Source organism: Girardinichthys multiradiatus, chromosome X (genome assembly GCF_021462225.1).
Source record: "Girardinichthys multiradiatus isolate DD_20200921_A chromosome X, DD_fGirMul_XY1, whole genome shotgun sequence".
Taxonomy (NCBI): Eukaryota; Metazoa; Chordata; class Actinopteri; order Cyprinodontiformes; family Goodeidae; genus Girardinichthys; species Girardinichthys multiradiatus.
Window position 1 is genome coordinate 13075796 of NC_061817.1, and position 26629 is coordinate 13102424.

General features: G+C 44.0%; 1 protein-coding gene across 2 annotated transcripts in view; it reads left to right on the top strand.

Annotated features, from left to right (window-relative positions):
- The first annotated feature begins 915 nt into the window (after positions 1–915).
- LOC124862736 (nucleosome-remodeling factor subunit BPTF-like) overlaps positions 916–26629 on the top strand; it is a 34573-nt gene continuing 8859 nt past the window's right edge. Inside the window, exons 1-27 of one of the 2 annotated variants that reach the window (XM_047356820.1) lie at positions 916–1666; positions 2564–3386; positions 6691–6911; positions 10686–10865; positions 11062–11241; positions 12764–12976; positions 13077–13156; positions 13414–13766; positions 13871–14002; positions 14085–14214; positions 15203–15338; positions 15452–15712; positions 15803–17345; positions 17530–17654; positions 19165–19293; positions 19407–19557; positions 19669–19792; positions 19882–20128; positions 20573–20740; positions 21028–21167; positions 21261–21372; positions 21494–21681; positions 22214–23336; positions 23429–24732; positions 24827–24909; positions 25799–26024; positions 26114–26592. In XM_047356820.1, the coding sequence (XP_047212776.1) occupies positions 1168–1666; positions 2564–3386; positions 6691–6911; positions 10686–10865; positions 11062–11241; positions 12764–12976; positions 13077–13156; positions 13414–13766; positions 13871–14002; positions 14085–14214; positions 15203–15338; positions 15452–15712; positions 15803–17345; positions 17530–17654; positions 19165–19293; positions 19407–19557; positions 19669–19792; positions 19882–20128; positions 20573–20740; positions 21028–21167; positions 21261–21372; positions 21494–21681; positions 22214–23336; positions 23429–24732; positions 24827–24909; positions 25799–26024; positions 26114–26592 (9350 nt within the window). In that variant the 5' untranslated portion in view covers positions 916–1167. The remainder of the gene's footprint in view (positions 1667–2563; positions 3387–6690; positions 6912–10685; positions 10866–11061; positions 11242–12763; positions 12977–13076; positions 13157–13413; positions 13767–13870; positions 14003–14084; positions 14215–15202; positions 15339–15451; positions 15713–15802; positions 17346–17529; positions 17655–19164; positions 19294–19406; positions 19558–19668; positions 19793–19881; positions 20129–20572; positions 20741–21027; positions 21168–21260; positions 21373–21493; positions 21682–22213; positions 23337–23428; positions 24733–24826; positions 24910–25798; positions 26025–26113; positions 26593–26629) is intronic. The other variant, XM_047356819.1, reaches the window with a different exon arrangement.

The window sequence follows — 26629 nt, forward strand, 5'->3', positions numbered from 1 at the left end:
GTTTTGCTTACAATCTTGGACCAATGAAGCTGATTTTGAATTCTGGATCTTCAAGCCATCCCCGCAATATGGATTAAATGGCTGAAATTAACCTCTTCTGTGATGAGGGTTTGGCTCAGGGCTAAGATCCTCTATCAATAGAGCAATAAAATGAGCCCGCTAAGGTGGTTCAGGCATCTGATAAAAACGCCTTCTGGGTCAACTTCTTTTAGGCTTTCCAAGTACATTTCTCTGGGATATGACGCCTGGACCAGAACCAGAACACAGGGGAAGCACTAAGTCTTACGTCTCGACTGGGAGCACCTTGGGATGCTCTAGTGTCGCTGGAAAGAGGGATATCTAGGTTTCCTTTCTGGATCTGTAACCCCCCCCCCCCATGCAGTGTTGGATATGCAGAAGGAAATGAGTGAATGGATGGTCCACTTGTATTATGATGTGTTCTTAACAATTCAGTTTTTAAATATGTGTGTTAGGGGAAAAATGAAATAAATAAGTTACATCAATAGCAATACTGATATAAAGAGTAGTAATAAGGTGACTAAATTAAAGTTAAAAATAATATAACACTTTTTTTTTTTTTTTTTGTTACTTGTTATATATTTCTGATATAATTAAATCCACATTAAAGCCAATCGTACCATAAAGTCTGTGTTGTATATACCTGGAATTCTTTATGCTTATACTGTATTATGACATCGTATCAAATCGTTAACAATAATGTGAAATTGTGGTGTTTGCTGCCACCTACATGAACATAAAAACGAGCGGCAGTAAGCGGGTTTCCAAGATCGATTTCGTAAAATGCGTTACACCTTTAAACAAAACCATCGACGATGTGAATAAAAACGTGAGAATACTTTAGTCACTGTTACATTGTTGCCACTGAGCAAGAAGCACTATCCCCACGTGACTCCCGTAGTGAGGCCCTGCTGTTTGTTCAGCCAGAGAGGCAGAGAAGAAAAATGGCGGCCCTAGGCGAACCTGAACGGGACGCCGGGCTAACGTTTTGAGCTTTCACATTCGAAGGGACACGGGGGTCTTCAATGTGCTGTGGTGTTTTTGTGGTCCACGTTTGTTCAGCTCTGTAGGGGCACTGTTTTCGCTCGCCTTTGCGTATGTCATTTGTACGCAAACCTTGGGATTCTAAAGTAATAGATTTCGCCTAAGATGAGAGGGAAAAGGGGCAGGCCGCCCAAAGCGCTACAAACCGATGAGGCATCCCCAGCTACAACCCGGGGTTTGCGACCAAGGAGGAACCTGAAGCCCAGGTTTAGAGACAGCGGGGACGAGGACGCCGATAGCCCGACAAGGGAGCCCCCCAAATCGGCCAGAAAGAGGAAAGCAACGTCAACGCGGGGCAGGGGACGAGGCAGAGGTGGCGGTGGTGGTGGACGAGGAGGTAGAGGTGGTCGCGGTGGAAGGCGGACGGCTGTGTCCAAAACAGTGGTGTACGATGACCACGAGAGTGACGAGGAGGACGATGCTGTGAGTTTACGGTCAGAGGAGGACGAGTTTGTTGAGGAGGAACCCCAGTCCGAGGAGGATGAGGCCCTCAAAGAGGATTCTGATTGCCTGGAAGACGATGTGCTGGAGGAGGAAGAGGATGGTGCCAGCTTCTGCACCGAGAGTAGCTTTCGGAGTCAGAGCACTCACGCCAGCACTCCGGGTAAATAATCACTGATCTTTGAACTGACCCTCGCCTCTGGATGTTCTGTCGGGGTTAGAGTATGTAATGTGAAAAGCGTGTGTACAGTGCAGGAAGCAGTAAGGTTATTGTTCAAAATGGAGAATGCACACTTTATGAAAACAGGCCGCATTGAAGCCACTGCAGGTGGACTGAAGCATTAAATGTACCAATAGTGCGACTTGTTTCCATCACCTCATGTGATCATGTAGCTCACACTCATTTCCTAAAAGAACCTGAAGGGGTCTGCAGCTTTAGCTGTCATAGCCGAAGCTAATAACTTAGCCTAGAACAAGCTAATGTTAGCATTGAAAGTAGCTCCGTGCCTACTGTGTAACAGCAATTGTAAAAATATAAGAAACTTTATATTTGCAGCCCACACTTCTTAACACTGTTTTTTGAAACAAGAACTTGAGTTATTTTAATTTAATGAAACAAACGGGCATGGCTAACTAACTTTAGCTTAGCTAGCATGTCTGTAATTGACCCATACATTGACAGCTTTCCTTAGCCGGAACATGTTAATTTATTATATCGAGACTCTGGATAATTATTAAACTTTAATGGCTTAGTAGTGGCCGTAATATAGAGAGTTTTAATCAGCATTAAGGCTTTTGACTAATTTGACAGCCACTGTGCTGTATGAAGCAGGATTAGGCTGCCTCATTAGGCTAATGATGACAGAAAGGAGCAACTTGAACCAATGTAGCTTTTGTTGAAGTTTCCAGGTTTAAGGATTGCAGTGTCTTCCAAAGCATTGAGTGATGCACGGAAATATACAACCATGTATTAAATCATTTGTTATATTATTGTTCTGCATTGCTGTTAATTAAATATACCATTTTAATCTTCCTCAAACAGTTTTTTTTGATCTTGCAGGAAAGAAGAAGGTACGGGCTCCCCGCCCTCGCACTCCTGTTCTCGAAGACAAGGAAATCCCTCCCCTTGAGCTTCCAGAGACCTCTGAGGATCTCTTGGTGCCCAATGAGGAGCTTCTCAACATCACTTCTGTCTATGAGGTGCTGAGGAACTTCAGCACGGTGCTGCGTCTCTCCCCTTTCCGCTTTGAGGACTTCTGCGCTGCGTTAGTCGGCCAGGAGCAGTGCACGTTAATAGCAGAGACTCATATCTCCCTGTTGAAGGCCATCCTACGCGAGGAAGATTCCTCCAACACTACTTTTGGCCCGGCAGACCTTAAGGACAGCGTTAACTCTACTCTTTACTTTATCGATGGCATGACGTGGCCCGAAGTTTTGCGGGCTTACTGTGAAAGCGACAGAGAGTTCCACCATGTTCTGCCATATCTGGAGATGGACGAATATCCCTGTGGTTCTCTAGAAAGCAAGATTAGGGTGCTACAGTTCTTAGTGGACCAGTTTCTTACTACTAACATTGCCCGTGAGGAGCTCATGTCTGATGGCAGCATGCAGTACGATGACCACTGCCGTGTGTGTCACCGTCTGGGAGACCTGCTGTGTTGTGAGACTTGTTCTGCAGTCTACCACCTGGAGTGTGTTAAGCCACCGCTAGAAGAGGTTCCTGAGGATGAATGGCAGTGTGAGGTTTGTGTGGCACACAAGGTGCCTGGAGTCACAGACTGTGTGATGGAGGCACAGAAAAACCGGCCCTACATCCGTCAGGAACCCATCGGATATGATCGGCATCAGAGGAAATACTGGTTCCTAAATCGAAGGATTATTATGTGAGTTAGGACAAATACTGTCTGTTTGACTTACCGTGATTGGTTTTAATGCTTTGACAGAGTTTTATAAAGGAAAACAAACTGAACATTACAATAATTTTCATTGAAAAGCAACTTTGCAGAAGGCTTTATAGGGGTATTACAAGAACTCAACATTTTCTGCAGAGCATTAAAACAAAAGTACATTTGTTGGTAGCTTTTAACAGGTATTAGACATTTTAGAGATTTGATTCTTTATATTGAAACATAAAAGTTGCCTTCTTCCCTGGTGAAGATCTGTAGGAAAGCCCTCATAAAAATTCTACTGCAGTAGAATAATCTCACTTTAAAAAAATCCAATCTTTAATTTGGAAAAAATAAAAAATTTTGTAAAGAAGGAATTGTTTTTAACAAAATCTCTGGTGACACAATCTTTTGTACCCCTAACAGTACCTAAACAATAAATTTAACTAAAGCATTTTTTCATAAATTATTCTTTCCCTTTTAAAGATATTTTTTGGCACTAGTGGCCTTTATTTTTTGACAGTAGGCAGACAGGAAAGAGGGGTAGAGAGAGTGGGTGACTTTCAGCAAATGTCGCCGGGTCCGGGACTCGAACCTGGGACGGCCGCTTCGAGGACTGTAGCCTCCGTATATGGTCGCGCGATTAACCCCTACACCATCAGCGCCGTGCCATTCTTTGCCTTTTTAAGTTGATCTACGTTTCTAGGAACTTCTAATTAGTACTCCTTAACATTCTGTTTCCCTGGGGTACAAGTATGACTTGACACAGAGGTCCACTCCTTTCTGTCTGTGTTTAACATTACAAATGTTGTTGTAGCTCATATTATGAAGGTTTCTTCAAAGAGTTGTAGATGCTGATGGCTGTGGGCAGGAAGGATCTCCTGTAGCGCTCCGTCTTACAGCAGATCTGAAGAAGCCTCTGACTGAAGACACTGTTGTTGTAGGACAGTCTCATGAAGAGGATGATCAGGGTTCTCCATAATGTTCTTCATTTTATGAAGAACCGTCCTTTGTACAATGATCTCCAGAGGAGTCCCCAGAACAGAGCCAACCTTCTTTATCAGCTTGTTGAGCTTTTTTAAGTCCCTGGCTCTGATGCTGCTTCCCCAGCAGATGATGGCAGAAGAAATCACACTCTCCACAACAGACTTATAGAAGATATGCAGCATCTTGCTGCAAACACCAAAGGACCTAAGCTTCCTCAAGAAGTACAGTCTGCTCTGTCCCTTCTTGTAGATGACTTCAGTTGCATCTCCACTCTAGTCTGTTGTCCAGGTGAACATTAAGGTATTTATACTCCTCCACCACCTCCACTTCTTCTCCCATGATGGAAATAGTTTTTGACTTATTCCTGTTTCTCTTAAAATCTTCAATCATCTCCTTTGTTTTAGTCATGTTCAAAATGAGATGATTGTTTCCACACCATGCCACAAAGCGGTCCACCACCTTCCTGTACTCAGCTTCTTGTCCATCTCTGATCCACCCCACAACTGCAGAATCATCCGAGTATTTCTGCAGATGACAGAAGTCTGTCTTGTACTGGAAGTCTGAGGTGTACAGAGTGAAGAGGAGGTTGAAGAGGTGCTGCAGAATCCCACAAAGCTGCTCTGCACAGGACTCTAGGGCTGACACAATCCGCACCTGCAGCCTTGTTCCGGTTCAGTCTGTCCAGTTGTTTTTTTACTTGACTTCTTGAGACACACAGGTGGAAGGTGGAGGCAAAGGGAGCATCAGCTTCTTCTGATTTGGTTGAAGATAAACATGTAGAAGCAGAAGGGTTCATGGCTGAGGTGGAAGGTAAAACATTTGAGGTGTTACTGGAAAGCTGTGGGTCAAAGGAGGGTGGGATGTCTGTTTGGCTGTGAGCAGGAGAGGAGGATGCTAAGCTTGTTTCTGAACTGAACCTATTAAAGAATGTGTTCAGTTCAGTGGCTCTGTCCAGACATCCATCTGTCTGAACCTCCTTCAGATGAAGCCTGTGATTTTCTTCATCCCTGACCACACATCTCTGATATTGTTTTGACAAAAAAGGCCTTTTTTATCCATGGAAGGTAAGCAGTTTGCTAAAAGCTGCTGTAAATTTAACTGGAAATATGTGTTTTGGTCACTTGAGACGACGAGAAAATTAAGCTGGTGCAATAAAAATGAGGACGTGCACCTCCATGTCCCCTGTTAAGTAAGGTGAAGGGTCTGTGATGCTGTGGGCCTGTTTTGTCTTTCAAAGGTACCTGGCAACTTTGTTAGAGTAGCTGGCATCATTTAAAAAAAGAAATCTGGGGAACTCTACCAGTAAACCAAAATGGCTTGTCAGCACAAAGTGATTATGATCCAAGATTTATGGCCAAATTAGCAGAAATATGGTTCACAAGACATAAAATCAACCTTCTCCCATGGTCATCAGACCTAAATCCAACAGATATGAAACGGGGAATCTGCAATAAAGAGAAGATTTATTCTGGACTTGATTATTGTGAAAAGTTCTTGAAGAACACTAATTGTTTTTCACTTGTAATTGTGCCACTGGTGATTTTGTTAAAAACTATTTCTAAGGCCTGGATTCTTTTCCTACATTTCTTTGTGAAATGATACTGCTGCACTAATATCTGAATTTATGTCAAGGTTTTTTTACACATCTTTTTCAGGGATGCACACAATGGGCTGCTTTTTACGACCTCATTTTCTTGCTGTTACGTCAGCTGAAGTTTGGAATCGAATAGATTTAGCAGAATATTTCTCAGAGCAATCTGAAGAAAGATGCAAGATCCAGGGTGATGAGCTCAGACACAACTTTTATTATTAATTGTTCAGTCAGCCTCATGAAGAACCAAACTCATAGCTCTTACTGCTATAAAACCATTTAAACTCGGTCAGAGACGAGCCTTGAGACTGGTTGAAACAAATGTATGTAAATAGAAATTGCACCAATATTGGCACTGTTCTTAAAATGGTCTCATAATGCCAAACTTTGCATTGTTTTGCATTGTCCATCCTTAAATGTTAAAACTGCTGGAAAGGGGCTTATTGGGCCAGATTGTTGGCAAGAAAAATGCAGGAATCTCCCATTAATTCACTCACTGGTTTTTTGAGAGATGACACATCCAAGCCCTTTGTCTCCATTGGCAGCTCAGGCTTCTGATGAATTCCTCTCCATTTTTAATGGTATTTTTGAAGGGGAAAGGAAAGTGTAATTTTATAGATTAGACCCATCCTTGGCACCAGTGAGATAAAATCCACATATTAAGAAACAACTGGAAACACTTGGGTTTCAGCTCTGTAACAACCTTTGCCTGTCTCTTCCCAGTGAAGAAGATGGGGAGAACGAGAAGAAAAAGATCTGGTACTACAGCAGCAAAGCACAGCTGGAGGAGTTGGTTGAGTGTCTGGATAAGGAATACTGGGAGACGGACCTTCACGCCACTCTGGAAGATATGAAGCAGGAAATGCAAGCCCACATGGACATCACAGAGGATCTTACCAACAAAGCCCGTGGAAACAATAAGGCCTACCTCACTGCTGTCAATGGTACGTATTACACCTGCGGTCCTCATAACCCATAAAGCTTCAAAGTAGTTTCCATCTGATGAAACTTGCTAATATTTTAATCTTGTTTAAGGTTATTTATGACATTAGAAGTGTAAGGAAAGCACACGTTGGTGTGTTCTGCATGGGTTCAGAGGTATTTTATAAAGCTTCAGATAAGAATCGTTCCATTGGGCGACCCGGTTTGCACTGCTGACGGTTGGGCGTTTCCCTTTTCTCTCCATGACATTCACTGACAGAACAAGCAACTGTCTTCCACTCAGCTTCCTCCAAGAAGCTACAGTGGTTAGAAGACCTTTCAGTTCTTAGCCAACAGGTTCCGTTTCTGTTTGTCTGTTCGGCCGCGCTATTGTTCACTTTTTACGCCAGACTTCCTCTGTATGTCACTACACCGCTTACATTTTCTTATCAATGAGATATCTTGGTGCTGTGCTTTTCTTTATGGCTGCGCCTTTTGGTATTTTGTCAAAGGCTGGATGTTTGAACAAGCTCTGGTGCGAAATGTCGGAAATATTTATTTAAAGGAAGATTTATGGGTGTGCCTGTAATCTTTTATTGTTCGAAAGCAAGCCCCTGCTGCGGGCTGCTTCTGGCACCAGTCTCATTGAAAACTGTCATTGCAGATGATGGTACAGTGCATAGTCATAGTCATTGATGTCACAGTTTGATGTAAAGCTAAGCTGCACCAATCAGAGATCACATACAGGTCCTTCTCAAAATATTAGCATATTGTGATAAAGTTCATTATTTTCCATAATGTCATGATGAAAATTTAACATTCATATATTTTAGATTCATTGCACACTAACTGAAATATTTCAGGTCTTTTATTGTCTTAATACGGATGATTTTGGCATACAGCTCATGAAAACCCAAAAGTCCTATCTCACAAAATTAGCATATCATTAAAAGGGTCTCTAAACGAGCTATGAACCTAATCATCTGAATCAACGAGTTAACTCTAAACACCTGCAAAAGATTCCTGAGGCCTTTAAAACTCCCAGCCTGGTTCATCACTCAAAACCCCAATCATGGGTAAGACTGCCGACCTGACTGCTGTCCAGAAGGCCACTATTGACACCCTCAAGCAAGAGGGTAAGACACAGAAAGAAATTTCTGAACGAATAGGCTGTTCCCAGAGTGCTGTATCAAGGCACCTCAGTGGGAAGTCTGTGGGAAGGAAAAAGTGTGGCAGAAAACGCTGCACAACGAGAAGAGGTGACCGGACCCTGAGGAAGATTGTGGAGAAGGGCCGATTCCAGACCTTGGGGGACCTGCGGAAGCAGTGGACTGAGTCTGGAGTAGAAACATCCAGAGCCACCGTGCACAGGCGTGTGCAGGAAATGGGCTACAGGTGCCGCATTCCCCAGACCTGGGCTACAGAGAAGCAGCACTGGACTGTTGCTCAGTGGTCCAAAGTACTTTTTTCGGATGAAAGCAAATTCTGCATGTCATTCGGAAATCAAGGTGCCAGAGTCTGGAGGAAGACTGGGGAGAAGAAAATGCCAGAAGTCCAGTGTCAAGTACCCACAGTCAGTGATGGTCTGGGGTGCCGTGTCAGCTGCTGGTGTTGGTCCACTGTGTTTTATCAAGGGCAGGGTCAATGCAGCTAGCTATCAGGAGATTTTGGAGCACTTCATGCTTCCATCTGCTGAAAAGCTTTATGGAGATGAAGATTTCATTTTTCAGCACGACCTGGCACCTGCTCACAGTGCCAAAACCACTGGTAAATGGTTTACTGACCATGGTATCACTGTGCTCAATTGGCCTGCCAACTCTCCTGACCTGAACCCCATAGAGAATCTGTGGGATATTGTGAAGAGAACGTTGAGAGACTCAAGACCCAACACTCTGGATGAGCTAAAGGCCGCTATCGAAGCATCCTGGGCCTCCATAAGACCTCAGCAGTGCCACAAGCTGATTGCCTCCATGCCACGCCGCATTGAAGCAGTCATTTCTGTAAAAGGATTCCCGACCAAGTATTGAGTGCATAACTGTACATGATTATTTGAAGGTTGACGTTTTTTGTATTAAAAACACTTTTCTTTTATTGGTCGGATGAAATATGCTAATTTTGTGAGATAGGAATTTTGGGTTTTCATGAGCTGTATGCCAAAATCATCCGTGTTAAGACAATAAAAGACCTGAAATATTTCAGTTAGTGTGCAATGAATCTAAAATATATGAATGTTAAATTTTCATCATTACATTATAGAAAATAATGAACTTTATCACAATATGCTAATATTTTGAGAAGGACCTGTAGCTGATTTCAAATCCGAGGTTTTTCTAAAGCTCTGCCTGTGAATACAGATTTTAGCTGATTGTGATTTCTCTTGAACTATAAATAACATTCGAAGTATAGGTCAGATTCTGGAAAAACAGGACCCGGTTACAGAGCTGCCTCTCTCTGCATCAATGTATATCTAGGAATCCAGTAAAAGTCTACAGGTTATTGGAGATAAAGATCTGTTCAAATAAAAGCAAACATATCTCATTTAGTCTATACAGGTTATAGACCAAAAGGTCACTACGGTTTTATTTTTTTCTCTTTTTGCACACCTAAAAAGAGAGTGCACCATATTACAACAGTTTTCTTTTTTCCATAAGATCTATTCAAAAAAGGGAAAAAGCTCAGATTTACTTTCAGATATGTTAAAATTTTAAATAATTCATTCATTTATTTTAGCTTTAAAGTAGCCTTATGAAGTCTTGCTTTGATTGGTCATTATTTATCTACATTAGGAGCAGAGGTGACGTTACACTGTGTGAGAGAGAGAGCAGTTGGTGCAACAAAGCTCTGCTGTTAAACGCTACTTCACTATTAATTTTCAAATGCACACAAGGATTATATATTGAACATTTTAAAATGTAGCATCTTTTAATAGCGATTAGCATAATTAGCGAGGTTAAAATTTTTGATGAAAAATAACAGTATGTGAAGCTAACATTTGACGTAGCTTCCCTTAGAAAGACGAACAGAACAGCATCAAGGGTAACAACAGTCTCCAGTGAAATTTTACACCTTTGATATCTACAAATATATTCTATGCCCCTGATGAACATTTTCTGTTTCAGTTGTTTTAATGCTCAAGTCAGCTTAAAAAGGGCATAGCTTGTTAGCTTCCTCCTATCTGATCTTGTTTATATTTACAAGCTCATGATCTTTTTATTACAGGTAAAAGCACTTAGCTTCAGAGAACCTCACTTGAAAAATCCTGAAGCGACCCTGAAGATAGCTTCTTCCCTCAGTATTGAATTCCACACTTGAGTGTTATTAGCCCAGCCTTGTAATGCCTGAGTATGGTAGGCTCACGAATCAGAAGCCAGGTATCTCTAGAAAACACTGTGGTGAAACTATGGGTTGTAGGTACCTTCAAAATAATTGTCATGAAACAGGAAAAGTGCATCAGTTAAAGTCTGATGCCATATGCTTTCAGCATTTTTCTTTTTTCAGTCCTTAAGGAGAGCAAATTGAATACTTGCAATTTTTAAATAATTTCATTCTGTTATCCTGAACAAAACACACTGGTATCCAGATAAAATGAACATTTCAGGATGTTACTGCTGATTTTCAGGAGCTTTAATACAACAATTTAATTGTGTAACACTGTAAAGAAAATAAAAGTGTCTGTCCTGATATAAAAGGCTGCATGGCATCTTGACATGCATTATGAAATTGTTTTCAACAATTCCAGTGCTGCCTTCTGTGTTATGGCTCTATGTTTAAGACTAATTGCTCCCTTTTGTTTGTAGAGGTGTCCATGGAGCGTTTGAAGATCAGGCGAAAGGTGCAGGAAGCAAAGAAACGAGCAGCGGAGACAAAGAAGGAAACAGAAGGGGGCTCTGTAAACACAGCTGGGGACAATGCTGAGCTCTCGGCACAACAAAACAAGGCGGAGGATGCTGAGCCAACAGAATACACTAGTTCACAAGGTAAAAATGACTGAATATGGCAAAAACGTTATCTTCTGATTTTCATTCTTGTTATAAGTTTGCCTGTGAGTTTTTTAAACATGTTTTGGGCGAAGCTGTATCTGTTTAGGTAAACTACCTTACCTAGTCTTCATATGCCGATTACACAAAGACATCCTGACTCTGCTGGTGCTGTTCACTGTTTGTCGTACCACAGCAGCTACCGATCAGCCTCCTTCAGAGGAGAGATGTGTGTCGGACAAACCTGTCTCTGCCTCCCAGGATGCAGCTGCATCTAAGATCGATTCTCTTGAGTCAAGCAATGAAACACAAATTGCTCATTCTTGGAACCAGAAGAGTGGGGACTCCCCTCAACTGGCGAAGCAGGGATGGACAGGTACCCCTGAGTCATCGTTTGGCCTAAAGACAAGCTGTCACTTTGCACCTCATACCCTGCTTCCTGGCTGTACGTCCCTTGTGATCTGTTTGGCTGCTGTTTGCACTATTTCATTAACCATGCTCTGTGCTTGCAGTTGTATCTTGCATGCTTTCTGAAGGATACTGGAGGTTATGTGTGGTCAGATTAGACCAAAATCCAAGTGTTTGGTCGACAGGAATAACTTAGTTGGGGAAAAATGGATCACCCTGAACTCTCTCCCCACAGGGAAACACGGTGGTGGCAGCATCATGCTGTGGGACACTTTTTTTGGCTTGGATAGCAGACCTTTGTACTTGTACCTGAACATAAAGAAATACTCTGTGGGCATTATTCAGTCCTCCCTTTATTAAAACAGCCTCTAATTAGTTATTAAAAAGAAAATACGTCTTACACTGGCACAACCATATGTTCCTCAGGTGCCCCAGGCCTCTTTTTGTTTTGATTTGACTTGCTGATGCTGATTTTAGCCGGTACAGTTTGGATTTTCCTCCCTGCTTGGACAGAATTAAATGAATGTGCTTTTAGCAGCTTCCTGGAGAGCCTAGAGTCACCCTGAGGAGATAGGTTAGCAGTTTATTAACAGAGACATGTAAAACATTCAGGACACCGACCTGTACCTGTATTGCCCTCCCATCCGTAGAGAATATAGATTTGCCATAAATCTGAGCTTTCCAAAAGGCTGTCAATATTTCCAAATCCATCATGTTCCATAACAGATATGTTTTAAACACCTTACAGGCACTAAAAAGGGGTAACTCTTAGTATGTTCCACTCATTAACAACTTCTACACTGAGTGTTGCTATCTGTGGGACCTGGTATGAGTAGTGTATGGTGTGTTCACTGATCAGAAAAAAGGTCCGATTTTTGACTTTTTGGCTGGCCAGTCACCAGTTGGCACCGATCAAGCTGAAAATGGGAGGGTCGGTTTTTTTTTGTTGCGTCTCTTGTGCTTTTATCAATTTTTCTCATATCTGTAGTCGTGTGCTTTCTACAGTGTCTTGTTCATTGTGGTCCTAAAAAGCAAGGGCTTGTTTGCCATGAACTGCTTTTTTTATTATAAGTTAATTCAATGGACATTTTTGGTGGGCTCCTGTTGCCCAAACAAAGAGCGCTCTCATGGAGACGCCACCTGCTACCCCGATAACAAAAAGCTGCATATAAATTTAGAGCTCGCTCCAGTCAGTTCTCAAAGAAAGAAGGAGTATTAGCTTAGCTTTGCAGCTGGTATACTTCTTGCTTTGACTGTGTGCATTAATTCTCTTGCGGACTCATTTCTTTTGCCAGTTTTTTGGTGATTTTCTGGATGCCATTTTTACAACTGATACAGTTAGCAAGTTGTATTTCTGCGTTGCAGTCTGCATGTTTAAATTGCAAAGATTTCTGGCAATACTCCTTATTTATATGTATTTTTTGTTTAATATAGCACATCACCTGTATACTGTTTGCTGTACTCAGTTTGCTTTATTATAATTGGTTTAGATGACCACCAGAAGTCAGAGTCTACATGTGAAGATGCAGAAGGTGGTAAATCATTGTCACCAGCCCAAGATGAATCCCGTGAGCAGTCATGTCAGCCAGATGCAGCGAGTAACAGCAGCCAAGTTTCTGCTGTTGGGGGTCCCAAGAAGGCGGAGCCACCTGATTTGGCCGACAGGTCCTCCCAGTCCTCTTTTACCAGCCAAGACGGGACCGGTGAGCGGAAATGTGGAAAATAAAACATTGACTCTGATTTGAGTTCAGCTTTGTCAAACTGTTCTTGTTTTGATGACGAGGGTCTTCTTCTTTCTGACAGAGGACTACAATGAAAGGATTGAGAAGGAGAGTGGAGCAGGGCAAGACTCGAGAAAACAAATGGAGAGAGACAGCGAAGAGGTGAGGAGGATTTTTGTTTTGGTTTGAATGTAAATTGAGCAACTTCAGTCACCAAAGGGAAAATTTTACATTTTTCTGAGTGCAATGTGTCCACGGCGCCTAATCTTCTGTATTAACTTGAGCAAAGTTGTAGTATTAGCATCTAAATTATATTGACAGCAACAACAAAAAGATCATGAATGCATTTGTTTTTCTCCGGACCCCAAGTCGGCTGTATAGAAACTGCAGTCCTAATATGTGTCCCATCTGTATCCCAGTCATCTCCTGGACACTCTGCTGCTGACACCCCACGTCTCAGCTTCTTAAAAAGGGACCTGGCGGTGAATTTAAACACCTTGTTTAAGCTGGGTCAGGAGGGTAAATACAGGGTATTCCAGAACCAATACAGCACCAACGCCTTGGCACTCAACAAACATCAGCACCGGGAGGACTATGACAAGAAACGCCACCTCTCACACAAGTTCAGCCTGACCACGGCGTCGGAGTTCAAATGGAACGGATCGATCCACGGGTCACGCAGCCTGACGGTCACCACGCTCCGCCTGACTATAATCCAGCTGGAAACAAACGTCCCCGGACCATTTATGCACCCCAACTGGGCATCACACAGGTACATCACCACAGGTGTTTTTTATGTGAACAATAAAAAGCTTGAATATTGTTTTTATGCCATTGAACAAGATATATTTTGCACATTTTCCTTTCTTTTTGTAGGACCAACTGGAACAAAGCAGTACAGATGTGCAGCAAGGCCAGGGAGTTTGCTTTGGCCCTGGCTATCCTGGAGTGTGCAATTAAACCAGTGGTTATGCTGCCTGTGTGGAAAGATTCTCTTGGCCACACAAGGTAAAGGAGGAACAAGGCTCAGCTTTGTGTGTTTGTTTCAGTGTTTTATGTTATGGCTTAACTCTGTTCGCTTTTGCTTCAGAATGCATCGGATGACCTCTATGGAGCGGGATGAGAAGGAGAAGGTTAAAAAGCGGGAGAAAAAACTTGAAGATGAAGAGACTTTGCTGCAAGCCACATGGGTGAAATACACCATCCCCATCAAACACCAGGTAGGACAGTGAGCATGGATGCATTTGGCTTGCTAAGGAATGGACCTTTTCACATTTTCACACATCTCACATTAAAGCAGGGTTCGGTTCTACAACTAAATCCCAAGCCTTTTACATCTCACTGAGCTCTGTTCTATCCGTCATTCCAAAGAGAAAAGAGTACGGCACAACAGCAAGCCAACCAAATGTGGCCATCCACCCAAACTGACAGACTGGGCGAATGAGAGCGTTAATCATAGAAATAGACAAGAAGCCCATGGTAACTCTGGTGTAGCTGCTGAGATCTACAGCTCTTGTGGGACTAATCTGTTGTCAGTTCATCCAAAACACTATATGTAGCAGAAAATAAATACAACACATCACTCTGAATGTACCACCCATACTGAACGTTTACATGTGGAGACCATCCCTACCATTAAACATGGCGCTGGCAGCGTTATGCTGTGGTGATGCTTTTTTTCAGCAAGATCAGGGAAGCTGGTCAGAGTTAATGGGCAGAAGAATTAGGTTTTAAACAAGACAAAAAACTGTTAGAAGCTGCAAAAGACTTGAAACTGGGGCAGAGGTTTACTTTGCAGCAGGACAATGATCCTGGATCCATGGTACGTCAATAAAATTGAGTTAAAAGTGATGCCGTCTGCCCAATCTGACTGAACTGGAGCCATTTTGCAAAATGCATGAATGGATATTGAACTGTTTCTAGATATGCCCATCTGGATTTTATATAGGGATATATGAGTAAATGGGGCTAAAATCAAATACATTCCACACTCCTCTGATTTTTGGGTGAAAAGTTTAAAACCTTTTGTCTTGTTCCTTTTACTTCACAGTTCTGCTATACTGTGTTTCTCTTCTATCATATAAAATCCTAATAAAACACATTGAGGTTTGTTGTAACCTGACAACATATAAAGTTGAGTTCCATGCATTACAGATCATTGTTATACACATAAATGTTTTTTAATAAGGTCTGTTTGTTTCTCCCCAGGTGTGGAAGCAGAAAGGGGAAGAGTATAGAGTAACAGGGTATGGTGGTTGGATCTGGGTCAGTAAGACGCACGTGCCACGCTTTGTTCCAAAGCTGCCAGGGAACACTAACGTAAACTACCGCAAAGAGCTAGAAGGTAAGGGTTTGACCAGTTTCCTCCAAATACGTCTGTTATTCTCTGTCCTATGTTTTATTTGTTTGTTTCATTTTTACATTTGAGGCTTATATGGTTTTTTTACTTATTTTCAGCCAAGTTGAGAAAAGAAAATGCAGCACCTGCCATTAAGACGGAGGATTTGAAAGAAAGCGAAAAGCAGGTCACCCAGAGCACAGAGGACAAGGAGCAGGGACCCAACTCTGCATTGTCTCAGGTTGCTTCTTTGGCTAATGACACCGAACTTCACAGCAACAACGTAGAAGAAAAACCTGTAAAGGATGAGCAAGTAAAACCAGCTGATGAAGATGAAAAAGTGGATGTCAACTCCAGCCAAAAGGTTCCTGACAAAGGAGGTAAAAATCTGGAGTTACTAATTACTTAACTGTATTGGTGAATATGCTTTTATTTCTGTTATCAACTAACTTTAAATTTCCTTGTTGTAGATGAAGTCAAAAGCAACAGCCCTTCCCCAGCTATTACAGGAAAAGAACCAACGCAGATACCTGCAGAACCCAAAAATGAGGAGATCCCAGCCAAAATCTTCTACGATGTTGTGAACGTCAGCGAGGGTTTCCAGTTGCGGACGGCATACAAGAAAAAGGTAAAGCCGTCCAAGCTAGACGGACTCCTGGAGCGCCGGGTCAAACAGTTTACCGTGGAGGAGAAGCAGAGACTCGAGCGGATGAGGCAGGCGGCCTGCTTGTCCAAAGTGACAGCCACAAAACAAAGCGCTGGGGTTAAGACGGAAGGAAGAGCAAATGGGAAACAGCAGCAAAATGCTTTGACCTCCAGCGTTAAAACAGAAGAGACGGTGGAAAACCTTCAAGTGGGAGATCCTGTGGTTAAAAAGCTGGACTTTGATGAGGAGAGTAAGAAGGCAGACAGCGTGGGCATTAAATCTGAGGCTGCTGTATCCAGCCAGAGTAACGTAGCGGAGAGGATTGCTTTACATGGGAACAAGGGGGATGATTGTTCTCATAAGGAAGTGAACGGAGAACCTGAACCCAACAGTGAAAACAATTGTCTGTCGGAAACAAATGGAAACAACCAAATGGCACAGAGAATCGGAGAGAATCCTAAGAAACGTGGATACGATGAAATGAATCAAGGCAGCGGACAGACGGACTCAGAGGGCGCGGAGGCCGCCCAAGGTGAAAGTGGTCTGTCACAGATTAACGGCAGAACCGGATGTGCAGACTCTGCCTCTCGAGTCCAGGGCGATGCGTTAGATCCTGAGAAAGAGCCTGTTAAGTCTTTGATGAATGGGAACCTCTCACAGAACGAACTGTCCAGCGATGCACACCAGCCACCCCTGAAAGTACCAAAATTAGAGAACCACATTGAAGACAAAGAAGAATCTCTTAATAAGGGTGATTATTCAGCCATAAACAGAGAGGGGCCACTCCCTATAAAGCTTGAATCGACCAGCACTTCTTGTCACAATAGTAATATTCCAGATAGTTGCACTTCTAATGAGGATGTAAAGACATCCTTCACTAAAATCTCCTTAAGGGAGCCTCAAAATTCCTCTATGTACGACACACCCAACAGTTTTAGTAAGACTCATCTAACTCCTCTAGCAAGTAGCTCAGCGTCCTCCGATAACGTTCCTACTACCACCCAGCCCAGCTTAGCAGCAGCTGGCTCCCTGAGGAGAAAACCCAGCAGCACCAAAATGACCGTCCCTGCTTCCACGTCAGCTAGCTCTATGATGATTAGTAAAGAATATTCCACAAAAGACAGAGTCAACCTGCTCCGGTTCTCTAAATTCAAGAAAGCCCGCTCGGGCACAGCGTTGCCGTCCTACCGTAAATTTGTGACCAAGAGCAGCAAGAAGAGCATTTTTGTCCTGCCAAATGATGACCTGAAGAGGCTGGGGAGGAAGGCGGGCATTAAGGAAGTACCCATCTTCAGCTACAATGCCAAGCCTGCACCCGATATATGGCCCTACCCTTCACCTCGGCCCACCTTTGGGATCTCATGGAGGTTGGTAACACCCGGAGATTGCTTAGGCTGGTTTTAGATCTGGCATGCAGGTATACTGATTTCAACATGTAATGCAACACAGATGTGTGTATATAAAGTTTTGTCGTTTTGTATAGCATCTACTGATATAAACATAGATGTTGGTTTTTTTTTTATATCTTGCTTGTGTCTCTCTTAATTTCAGATATCGTCTTCAGACTGTTAGGTCCTTGGCAGGCGTTAGCTTGATGCTTAGGCTGCTGTGGGCGTGCCTCAGGTGGGACGACATGGCTGTGAAGCCTTCCGCTGCGGTGGGAACAACTCGGAAAGGTGAGACAACTTCAGCAGACGGTGCACATTTATTGGCTGTCCTGGCAAAATGCTTAAAGTTACCGTAATTCATTTTTTATTGCAGCGGCATAATCTAGAACAACTCTTAGTCTTCTCCTATAATGTTTCATAAGGTTGGAGCTTGCAGCGGATGTTTCCTGCTCAGGTGTTGCAGCATTGAGGACGTGATAATATGGAATGCTAATTCAGTTTTGCAGTGCATACAATGCGCTGTGCTTTCTCTTTGGTCAAGTTTAAAGCGATCCTACAACTTTGACATTTTCAGTTGTTTCTCTGCGCTTCTTTTTGTTCCTCGGCGTCTCCTTCCATAGCTCATAACCACACTTGGCATCAACATAGGCTGTGATTAGCGGAAGTAAGAGCATTGTGCAACACAAATCACCTGGAACACAGCACGCTGAATAGTTAGACACAATTTAACAATTTTAGTAATCGAGGTACTCTGATTATTCAAGGAATCATTTCAGCCCTGATACAGGGAGGGAGATCTTTGGGCATTCCTCTTTGCATTATCTATTTAGATCGTCCAGATTCCTGGGTCCTCTTATGCACTCATTAGCTCACTCAGGTTTCTACAGGATTTAGGTCAAGAGGCTTAGATGGCGATGGGGGATGTTTCATTTTGTGTTCGGTGCACCATTCTGTGTTGATTTGCCCACATGATTTGGATCATTATCCTGTTAAAAGTCTGCAAGAGCTCACCAGATTTAAAAAAAATGTAAATATCCTATTATTACAAAGAATTCATTATTTAATCCATTCTGGCCATGTTCCCGGGGCCTTTGGAAGAGATACAGGCCCACAGCATTAGAACCTCGGCCATACTTTACTGTGGGCACGAGGAGCTTTTCCACACATTTATTCTTTGTTTTATGCTCGGCTGGTACAGAGTGTTTGATGCAGAAAAGCTCAATCTCAGTCTAATGTGACCAAACCGCATAATTTCAGTTTATGACGGTTGGGGCGAAGTGAGTGTCATTGTTAACCTCCTCTGGGAGGGAAGTTGTTATCGCGAGAGTCTGGTGGAGTTTTGAGGTTGGTTTTTTATGGTTGAGCTGGGAGACGGCGGGTTGGTAAAAATAAACCTGGCAAAATTATAAACGTGATGTTTATGAGTTTTCAGTCATCACTTCAAAACAACTAGCCTGAATATGTAGAACACCCCCTCATGCTGATTTTGAAGTATGGCAGAGGATCTGTGATGCTGTGGGCCTGTTTTTTTCTAAGAGCTTGGGAATCTTGCTAGATTGCATGTCATCATGAACTCTTTGATACACCAGGATAACAAATGTGGTCGGAACGGTTACCTCCTCGTATTGGATTGCATTTGACTCTAAATAATCCATCCTTTTAATGTTTGATTTCCTCAAAGTATTAAGAGATGTAACTGGTCTAAACTGACGGGGCTTTTTGTCCGTATGCCCTCTGGATTAAACCAGAAGATTATTATCTTCTGGTGACTTTAAATGAGGAACCGTTTTGTCTTCAGAAACTACAGACACGGACATAATCACAACAGAGATTATTAGACGCAGAGATGTTGGGCCCCATGGCATTCGCTCTGAATACTGCATCAGGAAGATCATCTGCCCCATCGGAAACAGGGACACTCCCAAAGGTAGGAGGTTTAAGGGGGAATAAAGAACATACATGTACATTTAAGAAATAATCGGGATGAGATGGCACATTTCCTAAGAGAAATAAGAAACTTTTAACACTTTCTGTGAACAGAAACTCCAACTCCTCAAAGGAAAGGGCTTCGCTCGAGTGCCTTGAGGCCTAAAAAGCAGGAACCAGCCAAACAGACTGGGCCTGTCGCTGTGGAAACCTGGGTCCCTGAAGAGGAGCTGGAGCTTTGGGAAATAAAAGCCTTTGCAGAGAGGTTGGAGACACGTACCTTGTTGTTTAAACCTAAAAATATTTTTTGGGTGAATAATGCATCTTCAGATGGACCATCTTTTCTCTGCAATTTCATCTTTTCTTGCTTTTACAGAGTGGAAAGAGAGAAGTCTCAAGGTTTAGATCCATCCAAAACCAGTGGTACTCTGAAGACCACAGAGGAAGTCAAGGCCCATTTGGAGAATCAGCTGAAGCAGGCCAGACTTGCTGCCCAGCAGGTGACAACACAGCTACAGATTTAGATGGATCTCTGTATCCTGGCCAGCCAGCTGTCTGCATGCCCAACTTATTCTAAAACCTTTTTTAGAAACGTCTCGAGCAGCAAAAACTGACCACCACTGTGACTACTGCCACAACTACCACCACCAGCACCACTGCAGTCAGCGCTCCCAGTACACCGACCTCTACAGGCCAGACGACGAGTCAGATAACATCTGGAGCTAAGATGGTCCTGGCCTCCAGGCTGGGCTCCCCAGCTCCATTCCAGCAAGACAAGAACTTCCACCAGTCCTTTGCTTCCTGGGTGAAGCAGGGCCAGAACAACAACAGCTCAGGTAAGGAGACGGAAGGAGTTATCTGGAGGCCAAATCATTATCACCCACATTCAATTAGCAGCATCAGAATCACTAAAAGGTTGTCGCTTTCCATGGTCAAGCTTTTTGTTTTCTGTTCCTATTTTCTGACAACCATTCATACGACGCCTCATCTTTTTATAATCTTCCATTACATACCATATCAATAATTGAACCTGCCTGTCCAAAAATAATTTTATAAACCGTGGTGTCCACTTTCAGTCTGACAAACATCTGTATTTTGTGGAGTCTTGAATTATTTCGAAACGTGTCATCCGAAACCAAAAACAAATTATTCCAGATGTTTAAGCAATCTGCTCCTTTGTGGACTTGAACCTCACAGTGGACACCTCAGCTGTACATTGGCTGTTGTTGTGGCCCTTCTGTGGGTACACATGACTGTAGGTGGCGTGGTGTGTCTTGCAGCCTCCGCGGGCTCGGTGGCCACGGTGGCCGGCAGCATCACCACCTCAGAGCAAACCTTCCAGATCGCTGGCAGCCCAGTGACTGTGGCTGGGCACGTCCTCGCCGCCAAACTACCACTGGCCGCTAACAGCAAGATTGTCACACTCAATGTGCCTTCTACTCAAGGAGGTAGGGAGCATGAGTGTTGATCCATTTTGGCAAGTGTGTCCCACAGCCTTGCCAAAATGGATAGAAAAATGTCTAGTGGGAGGCATAACTCTTCCTTGATTAAGTGTTGACCCTCAGCATGATCAGTAATTTTCCCTTCATAAATATGTACTGACCAAAACATGCATGCTAATTTTAGGACTCTTAAATACACTTAGATGTTTAAAAAACCCACACAGATTCCATGCTTTTACACTTTACATCATTGATCTTCATTCCTCCTTTACTAACATGATGGATTTTCTCAGGAGGTCTCGTTCAACAGAAGGTTCTGGGCATTTTCCCCTCTGGGCCTCCTGCAAACCTGAGGACATACAGCACATTACATCCTACAACTGGGAACATGAACCTCAGAGCTGCAACCTCTGCTTCAAGCACCCAGCAGAAGGTCTTCTGGCGTTAAATCCATCTGTTTTCTTGTTATCTAATAAGTATTTTTCTTGATAATCATACTGTTTTATTTTGGTTTGTTGTTTTTTAGGCCATCACCACAGTGAGTCAGACACAACCGGGCGCAACAGGTAACCAGTTAACTTCTCCGTCGATCTCTATGGGCTCAACAGTGGTTCGAAATTCAACAATTGTTCAGCAGGGTGATCTATCAAGCTACTGTGTTTTTTGTTTTTTTTCCTAAATGTCATATAAATCTCAAGTGTTTGCATATCTAAGCCTTACAGTAGCAAATAAAAGGTTAACTCTTCCTTTTAATTTCAGGTCAGTCTCAACAGGCTGCAGTCACAGCTGCCCCCGGTATGGCTCCTGCTCCAAGAGCTGCAGCTTTGGCATCCTCTTCTGGTGCTGTCCCCACAACTCCTGTTGCATCCTCTCAGGCCCAGAGACCACAGCAGGGCCAAGTAAAGCTCACCATGGCTCAGCTCATGCAGCTGACACAGAGTGCCCAGGTAAAGACCACCTTATTTCCCTGCTTTTCTTTCCTGTCTGCTTCTCTAACAACGTAGCTGTGAAGAAACGATCGGTTTCAAGATTTTTATAGTGCTGTTTGACACTTGAATTATACCAAGACCTGCAGTGAAGTGCACTGTTGAAAAATCTTGAGTTATTTTTTGCAAGATCTCAAGTTGCAAATGTGGCTTGCAAGCATCAAGCTGAAAACTGACGACCAACTCCAAGGAAACCTGACTGCAGCAGAAGTTTGTGTACTTCTTGTAGTTTAGTGTTAGTTTTAACAATTCCTATTATTTGAGGTATGCTCAATTCTTATGTCCAAATAACTGGAATATGCACAAAATTGTTCCAAATTTATGTAATTTGTATAAATTAATTATTATTTTACAGAGGAGGTCATATGTTTCGAAAGTAGCACAGGATCTCTCAATACTTGTATGGAATCTTGTGAAACATAACTCTGGGGGTCTTCTGCAGGATCTCGCAATTTTGACCGGCACTGTGACTTATTTCTTTGAACCTTTGCAGGGGGGGAACCCAGGCCTGACAGTAGTGATCCAGGGTCAAGGCCAGACCCAGGGACAACTTCAAATCATCCCACAGGGTGTCACGGTCATCCCTGGCCCTGGTCAGCAGCTAATGCAGGCAGCCATGCCCAATGGACAGGTCCAGCGCTTCCTCTTCACTCCTGTGGCCCCGTCGTCAACACCTTCAACTTCAGCTCCCCTGAATGATACCCCTGCGAAACCCGCTACAACTCTAAGCCCTCAAAACCAGATTCCTATTCCAACTCAAGGACCAGCCGCAGCGCACGTCCAGACAACTCCATCAGCCTTAGCCCAAGCTCAAATGGCCGCACCTCTTCCTGCTCCTATGCGTGTTGCAAGCCCCTCACCAAAGCCCACATGTGCCCCCGGCCCAGCTTCTGTTCCTGTTCAGACCCAAGTCAGATCCACCGTGACTGCATCACAACTAGCTGCGTCAGCTCAGGCTTCTCCACAAGCACACATTTCAGCTGCTTCAGCCATCCCTTCACGTTTGCACATGTCTTCTCCTGCACCTTCTAGAACACAGCCTTCTACACAGGTGTTAACCTCCACACAACCACCAATTGTTGCAGAACCTCAAGTGGTCACCTCTTTCAGTGACTCGACACAAAATATAAGTGTGATTTATAAGCAAGGCCTCCCCTCCACCCCTACACATATTCAAGCTGTCCCCCAAACCCTGATCTCCACACTTACAACAGGTTCACCTCCTGCACAAAACCAAACTGCAAGTTTGCCTCCTGTTCCAGGACATACCCAAGTCCAGTCCCAGTCTGTCTGTGCAGCACCAGGCTCAACCTCAACCCACCTCCAGATGCAGACCTCTACCCCTGTGCCTGCTTTGTCACCTGTGCCAGCCACCCAAGCCTCAGCCCAGATTCCTGTTTCCGCTTCACTACCTTCACCTGTCCAAATACCAACACCGGCCCTTGCACCTGTCTCTGCTCCACTTGTAGCTGTTGTGTCCACCCAAGTTTGCATCCCTTCCCCAGCCAAAGCTCCAACCCAAATACCAGCTGCACCTTCTGTGCCCTTTCATGCAGCTATGGCGAATGCTGTGGTCACACCGGTCACAGCCACCTCTACCATACCTTCAGTGCCAGGTAAAGAACTAAACTCCTGCTCATCATTGTGCTGTTTTTGTTTTAAGAGTATTGTTCAGGTTGCATCCCTTAACGTTTCTCTCCTTTTGTAGCTCTGATAGAACCGAGGGCAGCTCAGCCCAAAAACTGGACTTCGTCTTCTTCTCAGGCTCCAGGTCAGACAGTTCAGCAGGCTGCAACTCCAGTTACACCCCCTGCTATGGCGTCTGTACCTGCCTCCGCTCCTGCACCTGTCTCCATCCATTCTCCCATCGCTCCTTTGCCTCAGACATCTCAGACTCCACACTCTCAAGTACTGGTCCAGCATCCTGCCATTGTATCAATGCAGCAGGTGTCTCGTGTGGCGGCATCAACAGTGCAGGTTAATATGAAGGGATTGCCAGTTTCCTCCGTTGTGTCCACTGTAAGACCCGCACAGCTCCACACCTGCGGACAAGTCCAGCAAATGCCACACATCCAGCCTCAAACCCACCCCCAAGTGCAAGCTCAAGTTCAGCCCCAGATCAGAGTTCAGTTTCAACCACAGGCACAAATACAGCCACAAACACAACAATCACCTCAACCCCAAGTGCAACCCCTTACTCAGGTCCAGTCCTCTACGCAGCTCCAGGCCAGGGCACAACCTCAGTACCACCCCCAGGTTCAAGCTTCATTTCAAACACAAACTCAAACTACGCAACAGCCTCTGATTCAGTCTCAGCCTCAGGCACAATCTCAGGCCCAAGCTCAGCTTCAACCTCAGCCCCAGATCCAAACCCAACTCCAGCCCCAGCTTCAGATCCAGCAGCAAAGCCAGATTCATGCTCAGATTTCACAGCAGCCCCACGGCCATGTTCAGTCCCACATTCAAACCCAAGTCCAAACACAACCTCAGTTTTCGATCCAGTCACCACAACAAACCCAAGCCCCACAACCGCTGCAGGTCCAGCCCCATGGCACGGTCCAGGCAAAACTCCAGGTCCAGTTCCAACATCAGAACCAATCTCAAGTGCAAGCGCAGCCTCAGCTTCAGGTCCAGTCTCCAATCAGACATCAGCTCATCACTGTTTCAGGTCTTCAGCAACCAGTCCAGCTCCTCTCTGCCCTGCCACCTCATGTCGCTGCCCAGATCCAGGCCCAGATTCAGGCGCAGGCCCAGCAGCAGGGGGGCCCGGTTCCCCAGCAAATCAAGCTGCAGCTGCCTATCCAGATCCAGCAGGCAGGGGGCCAGATTCAAGCCCACCAGATCCAGAACATGGTGACCATACAGGCACCAGCAAGTATTCAAGAGCAGCTTCAGAGAATGCAGCAGCAACTACAACAACCACCAAAGAAGAAGAAACATAATGAGGCTAAAAGGGAACCCAAAGAGCAAAATCTGCAGGTTATTGGTCCTAAGGACGGCATTCAGAAGCAGGTGAGACTCCAAGACATAACAGTTATTGATGTTTTTATTATACATTAACTCTTTAGATGTGTTAGATGTTAATGGGTAACATTTTCCTTGTCAGGTGGCGGTAAAGCAAAACACTTCAGCAGAACAGCTAAAACAGAGAAAGACCCTGGCTGCAGCAGAGCGGGAGGAAAACCAGAGGTTGGACTGTTATTTATGAGCTAAATATTATTATTTGTGAGCCCATCCACACTTTAAACCAGAAACTGCTCATATACTTGGATCTGACAGGTGTGATAAAGATGTGTATGAAGCCTTGAGGGGAAAAGAAACAATTTAAGAAATAATTGTTTCACCCAAATTACTCAATGTTTGTATCTCAGTTGTCAATACTTTAGAAAACCTCATTTTACCTCCTTTCTCATACAGCTTTTCACAGGCTTGGAGCATACAGAGAGAGGGATCTTTGACTGTTTGGCTTTGCACAATCTCTCTAGATCTTCCAGAGACCCATGTCCACTCTTAGGCTCTCATCCTTTCAGGCTCTGACCACAGATTGTCGGTAGAATTAACGACTAGACACAAAGATGGCCCACAGCATTGGACATCCTCCACTATACTTCACAGTGGGCATGAGATGTCATTCTTTTTATCACACCAAACCCATCTGGAGGGCTTGTTCCTGAGACGCTCAGGTCAACACAGAAATGTTTCACCAGAATTGACCTTCTTTCATGGAAAAATCTCCGTCCCTGGACCTGAATCCGTCAGGAGAGCTGTTGGGTGAACTGAAAAGACCCAGAACTCTCGAGCAAAGCGGAATGGTCAAAGATCCGTCTCTAAGTTTGCTCCATCCCCTATATTATAGCAGATGACTTGGTGCTGCTCTGTAATTAACAACATAGATGATATTTAGTTTTTTATTTCTTAAAAAGACATTTTTCTTCCAACTAAAAAAATCTAGTGCAAAACAAGGTGAATTCCTTTTTTTTTTTTTTTTCAGATGTTTCAACAAATTTGTCCACGTCTGCATGTGTGAATGGCATTCTGGGAACAAGAAGGTTCCTAAAGTTTTTTTCTCTTTCTTCAGAATGATCGTGTGCAACCAGGTGATGAAGTTCATCCTGGACAAGATTGAGAAGGATGAGAAGCAGGCCGCTAAGAAAAGAAAGAAGGAGGAGGTGGTTGAGCAGAAACGCTCCAAACAGAACGCCACCAAACTGACTGCGCTGCTGTATAAGCACAAAGAGCAACTGAAGGCTGAAATCCTGAAAAAGAGGGCCCTGCTGGACAAGGAGCTGCAGCTGCAAGTACAGGTTAGATTTACTGCTACCTTACCAGTATTTTAATGCACTGTATTTAGAAGTTGAGATCTCAGGCTCTAAAAAACTGTTTGTCTTCTCAGGAGGAGCTGAGGCGGGATTTAGCCAGGCTACAGAAAGAAAGGGAGAAAGCCCGCGCTGCCATTACCCAGGCTGCTGCAGCAACGGTCAAGGCAGCTTCCTCTCTCTCGTCCCACCTTACTCACTCCTCACATTCCTCTCACAGCTCCCACTCTTCAACGTCCTCGTCCCATAAACGGAAGAGAGAAGACGAGAGGGACAAAGACAAAAGCAGAGATAGAGACAGGCATCACGAGAAGAACAAGAAACGGGACAGGGACAAGGACAGAGACCGACACAGAGACAGAGAAAAAGACAGAGAGTGGGACAGGCTTCAGGATAGAGATCGAGACAAGGACAAGGATCAGGACGGGGATCTGGAACGAGATTCCAGCTCACTAAAACACAAGAAAAAGAAGAAAAAGCTGTCTTCTACCTCAAAGGATCATAAGAAGGACACCAAACTGTACTGTATCTGCAAAACGCCGTATGACGAGTCTAAGTGAGCTTCAACGGCCTCCACTAGTTTGGTTAAAGTT